The sequence below is a fragment of the Artibeus jamaicensis genome, unplaced genomic scaffold (assembly GCF_021234435.1).
Source record: "Artibeus jamaicensis isolate MK-2021 breed Jamaican fruit bat unplaced genomic scaffold, CSHL_Jam_final scaffold_584, whole genome shotgun sequence".
In the NCBI taxonomy this organism is placed as follows: domain Eukaryota; kingdom Metazoa; phylum Chordata; class Mammalia; order Chiroptera; family Phyllostomidae; genus Artibeus; species Artibeus jamaicensis.
Genome location: NW_026522048.1, coordinates 10,918,496 through 10,933,959, shown reverse-complemented (window position 1 = coordinate 10,933,959; position 15,464 = coordinate 10,918,496). Strand labels below are relative to the sequence as shown.

The following is a 15,464-nucleotide window of genomic DNA, read 5'->3' as shown; positions in this document are numbered from 1 at the left end:
CTGAGTGGGAGGGGACAAGTAAGAATATTGGTGACACTGGTAGCTGACTGATGGCACCTGAAAGGGAGCAGAGGAGAAAAATCTAATAAGGAATCTGATAACTTGATTACATTCATGTTTTTGCAAAAAGCATTTACATGACATTTGTTCCCTCTACCTACCTAACTGGGTAATTAACGTTGGAGTAAATTGACACCTCACTAAACTTTTCTCAATTGCGAAACTAGGAGACTAGATGTTGCATCAATTTGGCATACGACTTCATGATTTTTACCATTTTAACCTGATATGAAACCCCCAGTTGTTTAAATGACTATTTATGTCACTTAAAAAACTACTCTAGACTTCCAGCCAAAATGGAGGCGTAGGTAGACACATTGTACCTCCTCGCGCAACCAAAAGAAGGACAACAAATTTAAAAACAAAAAACAACTAGAACTGACAGAAAATCGAACTGTATGAAGTCCAACAACCAAGAGTTAGAGAAGAAACATTCATACAGACTGGGTGGAGTGGCAGAGATGGGCAGCTGGGGTGGAGAGGACTTGAAGCAAGGCAGTGGCTAGAGGACTGGGGTGGTCCCACATTTGTCTGTGGATAAACCAGGAGGAACAATTGGGGAGTGAGACAGGCTTCACAACCCAGGGTTCCAGTTTAGGGAAATAAAGCCCCCAAACCTCTGACTGAAAAAATCTGTGGGAGTTGAGGCTACAGGAGACTCTTAGCCTCACAGGAAAGTCTGCTGGAGAGACCCACAGGGTCCTAGAATGTAACAAACCCACCCGCCTTGGAACCAGCACCAGAAGAGCCCAATTTGCTTGTGGGTAGCAGGGGAAGTGACTGAAAGCCAGTGGAGAGCTGAGCAAGCAGCATTTTTTTTTCTCATACACCTCCTCCACATACAGTATCACAACACAGTGAGATGGCTTTCCCCGCCCTGGCAAATATCTAAGGCTCCGCCCCTTACTACATAAGAAATGCACTGAAACAAAAAAAATTGGTCTGAATGAAAGAATAGATCAAAACTCCAAAAAAACAAAGAACTAAGCACTGAAGAGATAGCCAACCTATCAGATGCACAGTTCAAAACACTGGTAATCGAGATGCTCACAGAAATGGTTGAGTATGGTCACAAAATGGAGGAAAAAGTGAAGGATATAAAAAGTGAAATAAAGGAAAATGTACAGGGAACCAACAGTGACAGGAAGGAAATTGGGACTCGAATCAACGGTTTGGACTGGAAGGAAGAAGTAAACATTCAACTTAGAACAGAATGAAGAAACAAGAATTAAAAAAAAAATAAGGATAGGCTTAGGAACCTTTGGGACGTTAAACATTCCAACATCCGAATCACAAAGACAGAAGAAAAAGAGTAAGAACTTGAAAACTTGAAAACATAATGAAGGAGAACTTCCCTAATCTGGAAAAGAAAATAGACTTCCAGGAAGTCCTGGAAGCTCAGAGAGTCCCAAAGAAGTTGGACAAAAGGAAGCACACACCAAGGCACATAATTACATTAACCAAAATTAAAGATTAGGAGGGGATTTTAAAAGCAGCGAGAGAAAAGGAGACAGTTACCTACAAAGGAGTTCCCATAAGACTATCAGCTGATTTCTCAAAAGAAACCTTGCAGGCAAGAAGGGGCTGGAGCCCTGGCTGGTGTAGCTCAGTGGATTGAGTGTGGGCTTGAGAACCAAAGGATCATGGTTCAATTCCCAGTCAGGGCACATGCCTGGGTTTCAGGCCAGTTCCCAGCAGGGGATGCAAGAGAAGCAACCCCACACTAATGTTTTTCTCCCTCTCTCCTTCCCTTCCCCTCTAAAAATAAATAAATTTAAAAAAAAAAAAGAAGGGGCTAGAAAGAAGTATTCCAAGTCCTGAAAGACAAGGACCTACATTAAGATTACTCTATCCAGAAAGGTGTCATTTAGAATGGAATGGAAGGGCAAATAAAGTGCTTCCCAGATAAGGTCAAGTTAAAGAAGTTCATTATCACCATACCCTTATTATATGAAATATGAAAGGGACTTATCTAAGAAAAAGAAGATAAAAACTATGAACAGTAAAATGACAACAAACTCACAACTATGAACAAACCTAAAAAACAAAAGCAAACAAAAAAAAGTAAGCAAATAGCTAAACAGGAACAGAATCACAGAAATGGAGATCACCTGGAGGGTTATCAGTGGAGAGGGGGAGAGGAGAAAATGGGGGTAAAGGTACAGGGAATAAGAAGCATAAATGGTAGGTACAAAATAGACAGGGGGAGGTTAAACACAGTATAGGAAATGTAGAAGGCAAAGAACTTATACGTACGACCCATGGACATGAATTAAGGGGGTGAGGGAATGTGGGTGGAAGGGGTATGCAGGGTAGAAGGAATAAAGGGGAAAAATGGGACAACTGTAATAGAATCATCAACAAAATATATTTTTAAAAAAGTTACTATAAGCAAGCTAAGAGGACTATCAGGTAACAAAGAATTAGAAAAACACTTCTATGTATATTCCAACTCATAATGAAGAAAACATTCATATAGAGACACAAAATGTTATTATTAATTCCTAAAAATATATTGTAGTATCAATTGAAATACCGAAATCTACTCTATATGTATGTTAATAATGATTACTGAAAGAATAGTAATTCTTTCTATGCTGAACAGAGGCCAAAACCACCTCACAGGTAGCTGAAAAAGACTTAAACAATTAATTAATAATAAAAATTAATACACTGACATAATATTGTTTTACACAGTAAAACAATACAATTATATAATTCGTATTCTCTTAATATTTTAAGACTAAAGTTATATTTCTAAAAGTTATAACCTTTAAAATACATTTAAAAGGCCTTACCACTTTGTTGACCATCTCCATATCACACAAATTGTCCACTAATATTCGACATGCTTCTTCTTTACCCCAGTGAGCTGCAGCATGAAGAGGCGTCCAGCCATCATAATCTTTAATATTAACATCATAGCCTGCCTGTATTAAAAGTCTAAAGAAATTATAGTTAGATAAATAATCATTAACAACTAGAAATGAGCAAAAATAATCAATAGCTTTATACCATGCGAGTTAACAAAAAAAATTTGCAATATAGTTCTCTTTTCATAGTTCAAATGCCCCCCCATCAATGAAAGAGGGCAAAAGAAATTCTCAGAAAACAATGGCAAAGAGCTTCTTTAATTATTGCTATAATAATGCATTCAGCTTTAATTAATTCCTAATGACTGTAAGTCTTACGGTTTTGTATGACACTAAGTAAGTCTTGTTAATATGACCTATAATTAAAAGTTTCATAGGAACCTATAATTTTTCATTGTGAGATCAAAAATTACTGGATCAGTTTGTATGTTAAACTGATTTCTTATAAGGAAGTCTTTAGGTGCCCATATGATAAATCATTTCAGGCTAAATGTATTCTAAAAATATTCCTACATCAAACAAGCATACTTTGTAGTGTTTCTGTTGCTTTACATTTGAGGAACTGGTTTGTGAAAGCTTTCACAAACCTTTACAATGTACCATGGGAAATTTCCATAGGAAAATGATAATCTGACTGTTAGGAACAAAACAAAGCAAAACAAATATTCCAAGGGATAGAGTCTACTTTTCTGTAGCAGTATAAAGCAGATAATCCAATCATCAACAAAGCTAGAAAACAAATAAATTTTAATACAATGCAAAGAGAGTTGCACAAATTATGTTAGTATGCCCTTCTAACTGTATAGTGACACCAACCTTTATTTCATCTAGAAATTAAACTCACAAAGAGCCAAGAATGGGTCTATGAATTGCACATAGCACAGCCCCACACACACAGGCCAAACACTAAATACTTTACAACTCATGAAATCTGGTGACCTTTACCTTACTTTCCAAGATGTTGAGCTTGAGAAGGGCTTCTTTTTACCTACAGAAGGTGGTAGTGATAGCTAATACATAACCCTTCATTTATTTATGTTTAAAAACTGATTCCCTATTTCCTAACACTATCTAAAGCAGCTGTTTCCAATTCTGGCTCCACAGCAGAACTATCTGAAGAGTGTTTAAAAAACAAAAACAAAAACCCAGCTCCATTCCAGACTGACTGGATTAAGCATCCTATTACAAGTGGGCCCTGTAAATCTACATTTTTATTAAGTCCCTGATATGATTCTCATACCACTGCCTGTCACCTGCCTGTAAACCAACTTTTAAGAGTCACCAATCTTGTAAAAAGCAGACTAACACGTACAAATCCAGAGATTTAAATAAAAATGTTTATTAACAGAGACAGAAATAATACTGGGATATAAGATAATAAATAATATCCTTTACTAGAGAATATAAACTAAATTAGTATTAAATACCCCGAACAACATAAAATTTAAGTACCTGGGAGCCTGTGTGGAAAGGAAAGAGTCCGGAAAGCAGATACATTATCCCCCATTGCACCCGTCCCAAACATGGTGCTCTGTATATGCCAAGTCATATAAACAATATGAGCCAGTACTTATTATATTCAAAGACCTTATAAAGGAGGGCAAAAGTCAAGTAAAACAACAATGAGCCCTCACAGACAGGTTTTATGATGGAGATGAAATGGGAATACGGAACTGAAAAGCATCAAAATCAATAGAAAGGCATTTTGTCTGTTTGGCAGGGAAGGGGCAAACAAGGAGAATACATTTGAAAAAGATTCCCTCTATTTATTTCTTATTTCACATATTTTAATGTATTTTCATAAATTACATATTCATAAGGTTCAAAAATAAAAAATAATGGCTTAATAGATAAGCCATTCTCCTGCTTCTGACCTTGAACCAGTTTCCCCTCCTTATAGATAATTAAGCTACTAATTTTGGCTGAATCCTTAGAGAAGTTTCATATATTTATAAGCAAATACAATTATTAAAAGACTAAACACAAATTATGCATATTTCTATTTGGTTTTAACACTTAACAACTCGTCCTAGTGCTCTTTCATATACATGTATATAGTGTTTAATTGCTACAGAGTATTCAAGTGAAAGGATGTATCATAATTTATTCGACCATTCTCCTAATAGAACAAACAATGCTGCTAGCACATACTATGTGAGAATATCTGTTAAAAAAATCCCAGAGGTAGAACTGTTAAGCCAAAGAATAACTGTTACTTTGACAGAATTTGCTCAACTGTCATTTAGTTTCCTACCAGTAATGTCAGAGTCCTTTTTCTCTGATCATGTCAACACAGGATGCCAAATATTTTAACCTTTGTTAATAAGACAGATGAAAAATGATAGTTCATTATAGCTTTATGTGCACTTATTATGAAGTTGAGCATTTTATTTTTCATAGGCTTAAAAGCCTTGAACCAAGTCTAAGGGTCAAAAGAAATGCACCTCCAACTTGAAGAGACGGTATCGTTCATAGGTATCCAGACAGAAATGAGAGTAGGCATTAAGACCTCACCAAAAGGGGTAGGTTGGAGGGTGGGAGGTGGGGATGAGTGGGGCAAAAATGGAGACAACTATACTTGAACAACAATTAAAAAAGACCTTATAATAAAAAAAAGACAAAAAAGACAACGTGACAGAACTTCAAGTGTCCATAGATAGACAGTGCATGCCTAAGGAGCAATGATAGCAGCTTAGTTTAAAAGAAGAGCTGGTGGTCAGATGACAAATAGTCTTATGTGCTAAATTGAGAAGTTTAACATATATACTGATCCCCATGGAGAACCTTAATGAAAAGAATTTTTAGGAGCCTGGATAATCTAATTACAAAGACCACTTTACAAGCAGTCTAGAATCTATTTTACAGTGTAATCCAGTTCACATAGGTGTTTATAGAAAAAAGTTTTAACAGATCATATTTACCTTTACCATATGCAATACTCTGATATTTCCAATTCTTTCTTTAAAAAATGCTGTTGGCAACTTGCCATGTTGAAGTTTGAAAAGTTTTCAATTAGAGAGAAACAGATGGGGGAAATGGAAACTAATTAGAAGTTAACTGTACTACTCTAAGAGAAGGCTTTACTGGTGTAGGGATTGAAAAAAGCAGGAAATTTGGGAATTGCTGATATATTTAAATTGCTTCATTGTTTTTACTGAGGAAAGGGAATAAGAAGAATATGACATTACAAACACCAAAAGAACAAAATCAATATAAAGAGTACAGTAGATTTTTGCTAGGACCAGTCTTACTTTTTTTCATATACACATAACAGAAGTTATGCTCTGAATTTTTTTTCACAGTTGCCAACACCTTTGCATTGCATAAGTTAAAAAAATTATTGTGACATAAAGAAGCTTTGTTTCAAGGAACCATATAACATATAGTCTAAGGAACCATATATTATTAAAAAAATTATTGTGACATAAAGAAGCTTTGTTTCAAGGAACCATATAACATATAGTCTAAGCTGCTTACAGCTTGATATTTGCTCTTACACTAATGTAATAGCATTTGAGGGCTGGTGTTCGTTCACGTAGTAAAAAGATAATGTATTTTAGATAAATTATATTTAAATAAATATTCAATATAAACCAAGCTCTCAGAATTCTGAGAATTAAGCTCTCAAAATATATAAACAGAAATATGTTAATATATGACAGTGTTCTTAGTCTCAGAAACCGGAGTTCACCAATCTGGAAACCTCAAAATGACTGTGTGATAATTTATTAGCCCAAAAGGTAACATATAATGGTTGTGTGACATTTATTAACTTATTGGAAAACTGCAACTAAAGAACAGTAAAATAATAAAAATTTAAGTGAAAGAACTTTAGGAACAAATGAATAATAAACATTCAAGGTAGTTTTTATTTCTGTAAATGAACATTAAATATAATTTTATAAGCTGTTTTGAAATGTTTGCAGTTATCTTAAGAAAAGAAATACTGAAATAAAGGAAACAAACCAAACTAGGAAAACCATTGTGAAAAACACTACTTACTTTAAAACTTCAGTATAGCCTTTAGCAGCTGCAACATGAAGTGCTGTACCTCCAGACTTTGCATGCCGGACATCATTTATATGACCACTATTTAGCCATTGTCTTGCATCTCTTAGCATTATCCGTTCTTCTTCCTTTCGAGCTGCTTCTATATCAACTCCTAATAAAATTAAAATTGTTTATATTTTTCTTCATAGAGATGTTCTTTTAATGTTGAAAAATAAAATTATCTAAAACATTTCAAGTTTAAATAAAAATCAAAAGTTTAATTAATTTTTGAAAAATGGGCTGCATGTAACAAACTAGTTAAATGAAAAATGAGAATACTGTAGCGATTTTATTATCCTATCTATACTGATGATTTAATTTCTACCTCACCATACTGTTTTGGTTCTTTTTTTTAAACCATTTCTGATTATTGTTTCTGTTCTTAAGAATGTGAATGTTTCCCTAGGTATATTATATATTATCTCTTGATAAAAATGTTTTTAGGCCCTGGTTGGTGTAGCTCAGTGGATTGAGCGTGGGCCTGCGAAACCAAAGGATCATGGTTCGATTTCCAGTCAGGGCACATGCCTGGGTTGCAGGCCAGTTCCCAGCAGGGATGCACGACGGGCAACCATACATTGATATTTCTCTCCCTCTCTCCTTCCCTTCCTCTCTAAAGATAAGTAAATAAAATCTTTAAAATATATTTAAAAAATCAATCATATGTAATTAAGCCTCAAATTCCAATCTACTGCTTTGACCAACTCTCTGAACTCTACAAATGTACACGGAACACTTCAACTTGGAGGTGCTCTCTTCATCTAAAATTTACCAAACCTTACAACAGATTACTTTTCTACCAAACTCTCTTTCCTTTTCCAACATAACTATGTTGTCTATACCATTAGTATTAGTTTTAAAATTTAATAAATCCTATAGATGTTCATTAATTTAAAAGAATTTATTAAGCACTGTGGTAGGCTGAGATAGTAAGAGTGGAGAAAATTCAAAAAGTAACAGGATACTACTCTAATTCTTATCTTCAAAGAGGTCAACACCTAAAAAAAAAAGTAAAATACAAAAAATAATCCTGAAATTCATGAATGATCTCATGTTGTCTTATGGCTTCTATGGCTGGCTATTTATAATAAGGAGTAAACACCACAAGGCATTTACAGTCTTACTAGAAAAGAAAGGAACTTATGTTTACTAAATAATGAATAAACAAATGAGTTAAAAAATAATCATATACACACAATACACTCATATTTCAGTTAAGATCTCATAAATCATATCCATGTACCCAACTATCTGTTCAGGATTTTTTTTTACCAGTCCATTCATCCAGTATGTACTGAATGTCTACTATATGTCAGGTACTTTATAAAGTGAACTTAGGTTGCAGATGTACATCTGTGAAGAAAAATAAAGCAGGGTAAAAGGACAGAGAATAATTAGAAAGGTGTTATTTCAAAGAGGTGAGTTGATAAGGAAGTCTCTTTGATAAGGTGACATTTACAGCAAGAAATAAAGCGACACTCATACTATATTATAGGAGGACATTCTAGGAAGAAGGAAGTAGCAGTAGGTTCTGAGGTAGAAGCCTGCCTGGAATGATCTTTTGATTAGAAAAAACAGGGTATTTACAATGAACAGGGTGACACAATCTAACTTAAGAGGATCATCAAAAAGTTAAGAACAGAAATTAAAGTATTAATCTGAAAGTTATGGCAATAATTCAGGGAAGAGATGATGGTGGCAGCAGTGAAGTTATTAAAGAGGTTAGATTCTGTGTTCTCCAAGGAACAAAATGGAACTTGCTGGTAGTTTGGAAGTAGGAGAAAAAGAGAAGGATGAATCAGAAGTTTTTAGCCTGGGCAACTGAAGAAGTTTTTCATATAAAAAATGTGAAGTCTGAGATGCCTTAATTGATATCTAATTGAAGATATCAAGTAGTCAATTGGATATCTGAAGTCTGGAGAACAGAAAGAGGTCAAGACTGGCAAATAATTTAATATAATAAAATAATATGCCATGGGTACCGCAAGTCAATGCTAAAACCTTAACTCAATTTTCCCCAGGCAAACTTCTTGCTGCTTGTCTTGTATTTATTATACTAGGTACCAATTCATTGCACACACAAATGTCATGATAGTTTTTCTGTATCAAAATATAATTTTCCTGGCTGAGTGGTTCATCTGGCTGAAGTATTGTTCCGTACGCCACTACACTGCAGGTTCAATGCCCAGTTGGAGGCAACCAATCGATGTTTCTCTTACCCTCACCCCCACCCTTCTCTCCCTCTAAAAAGCAATAAATGTACCCTTTGATGAGGATTTTTTAAAAACTAAAAAATATATAACAGTCTGATTTTTCTATATAAATTGCTTACTTCCTGTAAGAGAAAGCTGAAGCTCTTTGGTGTAGCACGCAAAGCCTGTTACAGTTTGGTCTAAATGTGTTTTTCCTTTTTAGTCTTTCTCCTCTATCATCACCCGCTGTTCTACCCACCTAGATCTCTGCCTAGGTCCCCAGGTGCATCATGCTCGTGTGCTGTTGTACAAGCTTTATCCTCTAGTTGGATTTATATCTTTGACTGATTAACAAATTACCATTTATTAAGACAAAACTGTTGAATTGAAACTCAACTTTGGAAAAGTAAACTGTAATTAAAATTTTTTTTTAAAATCCCAGGATTATATAAGTACAGGTAAGTCATCTCCAAACTAAAGATTGTAATACCTCATTACTGCATGTGAGAGATATGTTCAATAAAATTTTCCCAAACAGACTTTCTAAACACAATCAATGGTATATACTATATATGTATAATGAACAAAACCTATTATAATCTTTATTTTAAAACTATCACCACTTTGGCCCTGGCTGGGTAGCTCATTTGGTTAGAGTGTTATGCTAATATGCCAAGGTTGCAGGTTTGATTCCCAGTCAGGGCACATACAAGAATCAACCAATGAATGTAAAAATAAGTTGAACAATTAATCAATATTTCTCTCTCTAAAATCAATAAATTAAAAAAATTATCACCATTTCCATAATAAAGCACTTTTGTATATTAAAAATTTCCAACCAAAACATAATCAACCCATCTTATTTAAGATTCCTTCTAATGTTATTTAGAAAAAATTATAAAGCTGCATTATAGTACATTAAGAATAACATTTTTCACTAAATGATTTTTCTCAGACTGATTTTTTTACTTATGCTTTATTCTTTTATTTTGCTATTTTTAAAACATAAACGTATTTATTATCTGTATCCCTTTTTTGCCTTTACCATCTGAGTTCCACTAGCTTTTACTATTCTAAATGCCCTCTGAACTTGAAATTTAAAAAGCCCCTAGTTCTATATAGGTATGTATATACGTACATATATACATATTTGTTTATTTAAAGATTTTCTTTACTTATCTTTAGAGGGGAAGGAAAGGAAAGAGGGAGAGAAATATCAATGTACGGTTGCCTGTCATGCATCCCTGCTGGCAACTGGCCTGTAACCCCGGCATGTGCCCTGACTGGGAATCAAACTTCGATCCTTTGGTTTGCAGGCCTGTGCTCAATCCATTGAGCTACACCAGCCAGGTGTATTTATTTTTAAAGAGAGTGGAAGAGAGGGAGAAAGAGAGGAAAAGAAATATTAATCAGCTGCCTTATGTACAGGCTCCAACTGGGGACGAACCCCACAACCTAGGTATGTGCCTTGACCAGGAATCAAACTGGCAACCTTTTGCTTTGTGGAATGATGCCCAACCACCTGAGCAACACAGGTCAGGGCAAAACAAACAAACAAACAAACACCTACTTCTTGCTTTTAGATTTATCTAATTTCATGGTATGTCTATCTAATTACAAAACGATTACCCTTTCTTTGCTTCCAAATCATGCTATTCTATAAATTATATAAAAACAACACAACTCAATGCTGAAATCAAAGTGTGTATATATATAGAGAGAGCAGGATGACAGTTGGTGGGGGAGGAGGTTGGAGATGGAGGGATTGAGCAAAAAGGAAAAAGGACTCATAGACATGGACAACAGTATGGTAATTGTCAGGGGGAGGTGGGTGTAAGGGGACTAAATGATAAGGAAAAAACACAATAATAAAAAGTAAAGGGAAATTTCTTATTCTCTAAGAAAATCCAGTTAGGAAAGAAAAAAATTCTTCTCTCATTCTCGCGTTCTTAAAATTAAAAAAAAAGTGGAGACTTCCGCCAAGATGGAGGCATAGGTGGAAACACTGTGCTTTCTCGCACAACCAAGTTTAAAAACAACAAAGTTTTAGCAACAAAAACACAGCCAAACCACAGAAAATTGAACTATATAGAAGTCTGACAACAACGAACCAGCCAGACTGATAAACCAGGTGAGGGAGCGAGCAGTGAGACAGACCGCAGAGCCCCAGTAGCGGGAAGCAGCAGAGGGAACTGCTATTGCCCCTCTTTGACCCCACCCCCACATACAGCTTCACAAACCAGTGACCTGGGTGGTCCCGCCCTGGTGAACACCTAAGGCTCCGCTCCTCATACATAACAGTCGCAAACAGACCAAAACATGGCTCAAGAAGAACTCAAAGCCCCAGAGCCAATAACTCTAAGTAACCAAGAAATTGCCAACCTATCAGATGCACAGTTCAAAACACTGGTGATCAGGATGCTCACAGAACTGGTTGATTTTGGTCACAAATTAGATGAACAAATGAAGGCTAAACTAATTGAAATGAAGGGAAATGCACAGGAAACCAATAGTGATGGAAAGGAAACTAGGACTCAAATCAATGCAGTGGATCAGAAGGAAGAAAGAAACAATCAAACAGAAAAGAATGAAGAAACAAGAATTCAAAAACATGAGGAGAGGCTTAGGAACCTCCAGGACATCTTTAAACATTCCAACATCCAAATTATAGAGGTACCAGAAGGGGAAAAGGAAGAGGAAAAGCAACAAGTAAAAAACTTGAACAAATAATAAAGGAGAATTTTTCCAATCTGGCAAAGGCAATAGACTTCCAGGAAATCCAGGAAGCTCAGAGTGTCCCAAAGAAGTTGGACCCAAGAAGGAACACACCAAGGCACATCATCATTACATTAGCCAAGATTAAAATGAAGGAGAGAATCCTAGAAGCATAAGAGATAAGGGGACAGTCACCTACAAAGGAGTTCTCATCAGACTGTCAGCGAATTTCTCAAGACACCTTACAGGCAAGAAGGGGTTGGAAAGAAGTATTCCAAGTCATGAAATCCAAAGACCTATATTCAAGATTGCTCTATCCAGCAAAGCTTTCATTTAGAATGGAAGGACAGATAAAGTGCTTCTCAGATAAGATCAAATTCAAGGAGTTCATCATCACCAAGCCCTTATTATATGAAATATTAAAGGGACTTATCGAAGATAAAAAATATGAACAATGAAAGGACAGCAAACTCACAGTTATTAAGAACCACACCTAAAACAAAAGCAAACTAAGAGGACAGCTAGATCAGGAGCAGAACCATAGAAATGAAGACCACATGGAGGGTTAGCAACAGGGGAGTGGGAGAAGGTACAGAAAATAAGTAGCATAGACAGTAGATAGAAAATAGATAGGGGAGAGGGTAAGAATAGTATGGGAAATATAGAATCTAAAGAACTTGAGACACGTGGTCATAAACTAAAGGGGGGATTAAAGGGGGTACGCAGGGTGGAGGGGAATGAAGGGGGGAACAGAACAACTGTAATGGCATAATTAATAAAATATATTTTTTAAAAAGTTTACTGATTAGAGTAGTTCATTAAAAATTTTTAAAAGTTTGCTTTTGTTTTAGGTGTGGTTGTTAATACTTGTGAGTTTGCTGTTCTTTCACTGTTCATATTTTTTCTCTTCTTTTTCTTAGATAAGTCCCTTTAACATTTCCTATAATAAGGGCTTGGTGATGATGAACTCCTTGAATTTGATCTTATCTGAGAAGCACTTTATCTGCCTCTCCATTCTAAATGAAAGCTTTGCTGGATAGAGCAATCTTGGATGTAGGTCTTTGGATTTCATGACTTGGAATACTACTTTCCAGCTCCTTTTTGCCTGTAAGGTCTCTTTTGAGAAATCCACTGACAGTGTGATGGAAACTCCTTTGTAGGTGACTATCCCCTTATCTCTTGCTGCTTCTAGGATTCTCTCCTTCATTTTAATCTTGGCTAATATAATGATGATGTGCCTTGGTGTGTTCCTTCTTGGGTCCAACTTCTTTGGGACTCTCTGAGCTTCCTGGATTTCCTGGAAGTCTATTTCCTTTGCCAGATTGGGGAAATTCTCCTTTATTATTTGTTCAAATAATTTTTCCACTCGTGGCTGTTCCTTTCCCCCTTCTGGTACCCCTATAATTCGGATGTCGGAGCGTTTAAAGATGTCCTGGAGGTTCCTAAGCCTCTCTCTCCTCATGTTTTTGAATTCTTGTTTCTTCATTCTTTTCTGTTTGATTGTTTTCTTTCTTTCTTCTGGTCCACTCCATTGATTAGAGTCCCAGTTTCCTTTTCATCACTATTGGTTTCCTGTGCAATTATAGAATCTAAAGAACTTGAGACACATGGTTATAAACTAAAGGAGGGGAATGGTGGGGGTGGGGGGATGCAGGGTAGAGGGGAATGAAGGGGGGGAATAGAACAACTATAATCACATAATCAATAAAATTAAAAGAAAGAAAAAAATTAAAAAAGATAAAAAATAATATAGTTCATTGTACTATATGTTACGATACTTGTTTTGTAATCCCAGTGCTTTAACTAGTTAGTGACTTGAGAAATCCACAAATTATTGAAAAAAGTATAATGGGTTAAGAACAGATACGGAAACTAGTCTGCTGAGTTTCAACCCCTGATCTGCCACTGACACTTACTTGTTTTATTATCTTGGGCAAGATACTTAATCTATGCTAATATTCAGTTTCTTTATTTGAAAGATAGACATAATGAAAGTACCTACCCCACTGGGCTGTTGTGAGGATTAAATTATTTGCTGCATGTGAAGTGCGTATCTCAAGACTGCAAGGTGTTAACTGCCATTATCAGACCTAAAAGTCTATGATTTTGCTTCTCTTTTCTTGCTTTATGGTCTAACAGAAAGTAAATCTTATACTTCATTTAACTGGTCTTTAATCCACCCACTATAATTGCAAGATTAAATAATGAAAACGATAGATACTAAAACTAAGTGGGATATAAAAAAGTGTTTAGACTATTAAACATCTGCCACTATGATGGGCAAACAATAAATATTAGGTTGAAATGTAGCTAAATCTCTTAGGCAAGAAAAAATAAAATTAAATTAAAATTTGGTCTGGTAAGAGATACAAAAACTGATTTGTGTCCCAAGTGAAATAAAGAAAATTACACTAAAATGTAAACCAGAAATAGGTTTAGCTAGTGTTCAGTCATTAGTATTTTCAAAGGAAATTTAAACATTAACTTGTTATTGATCAAATACATTAGAGTAAGAAATAAGAGCCAAAAGAATGATTAAATAATTTAAAAATATTAAATAACTTTCATACCAGGATAAACAATGAGAAATCTTATCACCACCAGAGATATATATGGGGTGCTCTTTTTAAAATTATTAAAATCTATTAGCAATGTCCCTATCTTTTCATTTCTTCAGTATATGCTATATAAATGTATTTCCATTATATAAAAAGTGAACATCGTTAAGTTTTCTAGGACAAATACTTAATAAATACAGTCTGGCCTTGGTTGGGTGACTTAGCTGGTTGGAGCATGGTCCCATATACAAAAAGATCGTGGGTTGATCTTGGGTTAGGGTGCATACATAGGTGTGGGTTCAACCTCTGATCCGGGGGCACATATGGGTGGCAGCCAATCAATGTTTCTCATATTGATACCTCCCACACTTCCTCTTTCTCAAAAATCAAAATAAACATATTGAGTGAGGATTTAAAAAGAATAATAAAATGCAGTCTAGTACAATGAGGAAGAGTGTGGGCTCAAGATACCTATCACACGGGGACTAAACTACAGCACCACTTCCTACCCGTTTGACCTTGGGCAAATCATTAAGCCTCAATTTCTCATCTGTAAAATAGAGATAATAGTAGTATTAACCTTTTAAATTGCTGTTAGCATGAAATGAAATAATGCACATAAAGCCCTTTGTTCCAATGCCTGGCATATAATCAATATTTAGTAAGAATTAGCTACTATTTTTAGTATTAGCTCTTCACTTTTCAGTTCCAGGGTAATCTCATCTAACTTTTCCCACAAACACTCCCTCATGTATTATTCTCCCAGATTTACATTTTCCATCCTGATATTTCCTAAGTTCCAATAGTATACCAGATACTGTCATCTAGAAATGCTTTAGCCACCACAAACTCAATGTATTCTAAAACAAACTCATGTACTTCCCAAATCTCTTCTGGCCTTGCCCCATATTTTCCCATATGAAGTCATCTAGTCATCACCTCTAAAACTGGAAACTTCAGGAAGCAAATGATTTTTTCCTTTATCTCTAAATTTAATTCTTCACCAAACTTTTAAT

General features: G+C 35.3%; 1 protein-coding gene across 6 annotated transcripts in view; it reads right to left on the bottom strand.

The window, feature by feature from the left end:
• The window catches only part of PPP1R12A (protein phosphatase 1 regulatory subunit 12A), a 146,796-nt gene that overhangs the window by 56,278 nt on the left and 75,054 nt on the right, over window positions 1–15,464 (bottom strand). For all 6 annotated transcript variants that reach the window (XM_037158485.2, XM_037158486.2, XM_037158489.2 and 3 more), the window contains exons 4-5: window positions 6,936–7,095; window positions 2,859–3,003 (exon numbers count right to left, since the gene is read on the bottom strand). In XM_037158485.2, coding sequence (XP_037014380.2) covers window positions 2,859–3,003; window positions 6,936–7,095 — 305 coding nt within the window. The remainder of the gene's footprint in view (window positions 1–2,858; window positions 3,004–6,935; window positions 7,096–15,464) is intronic.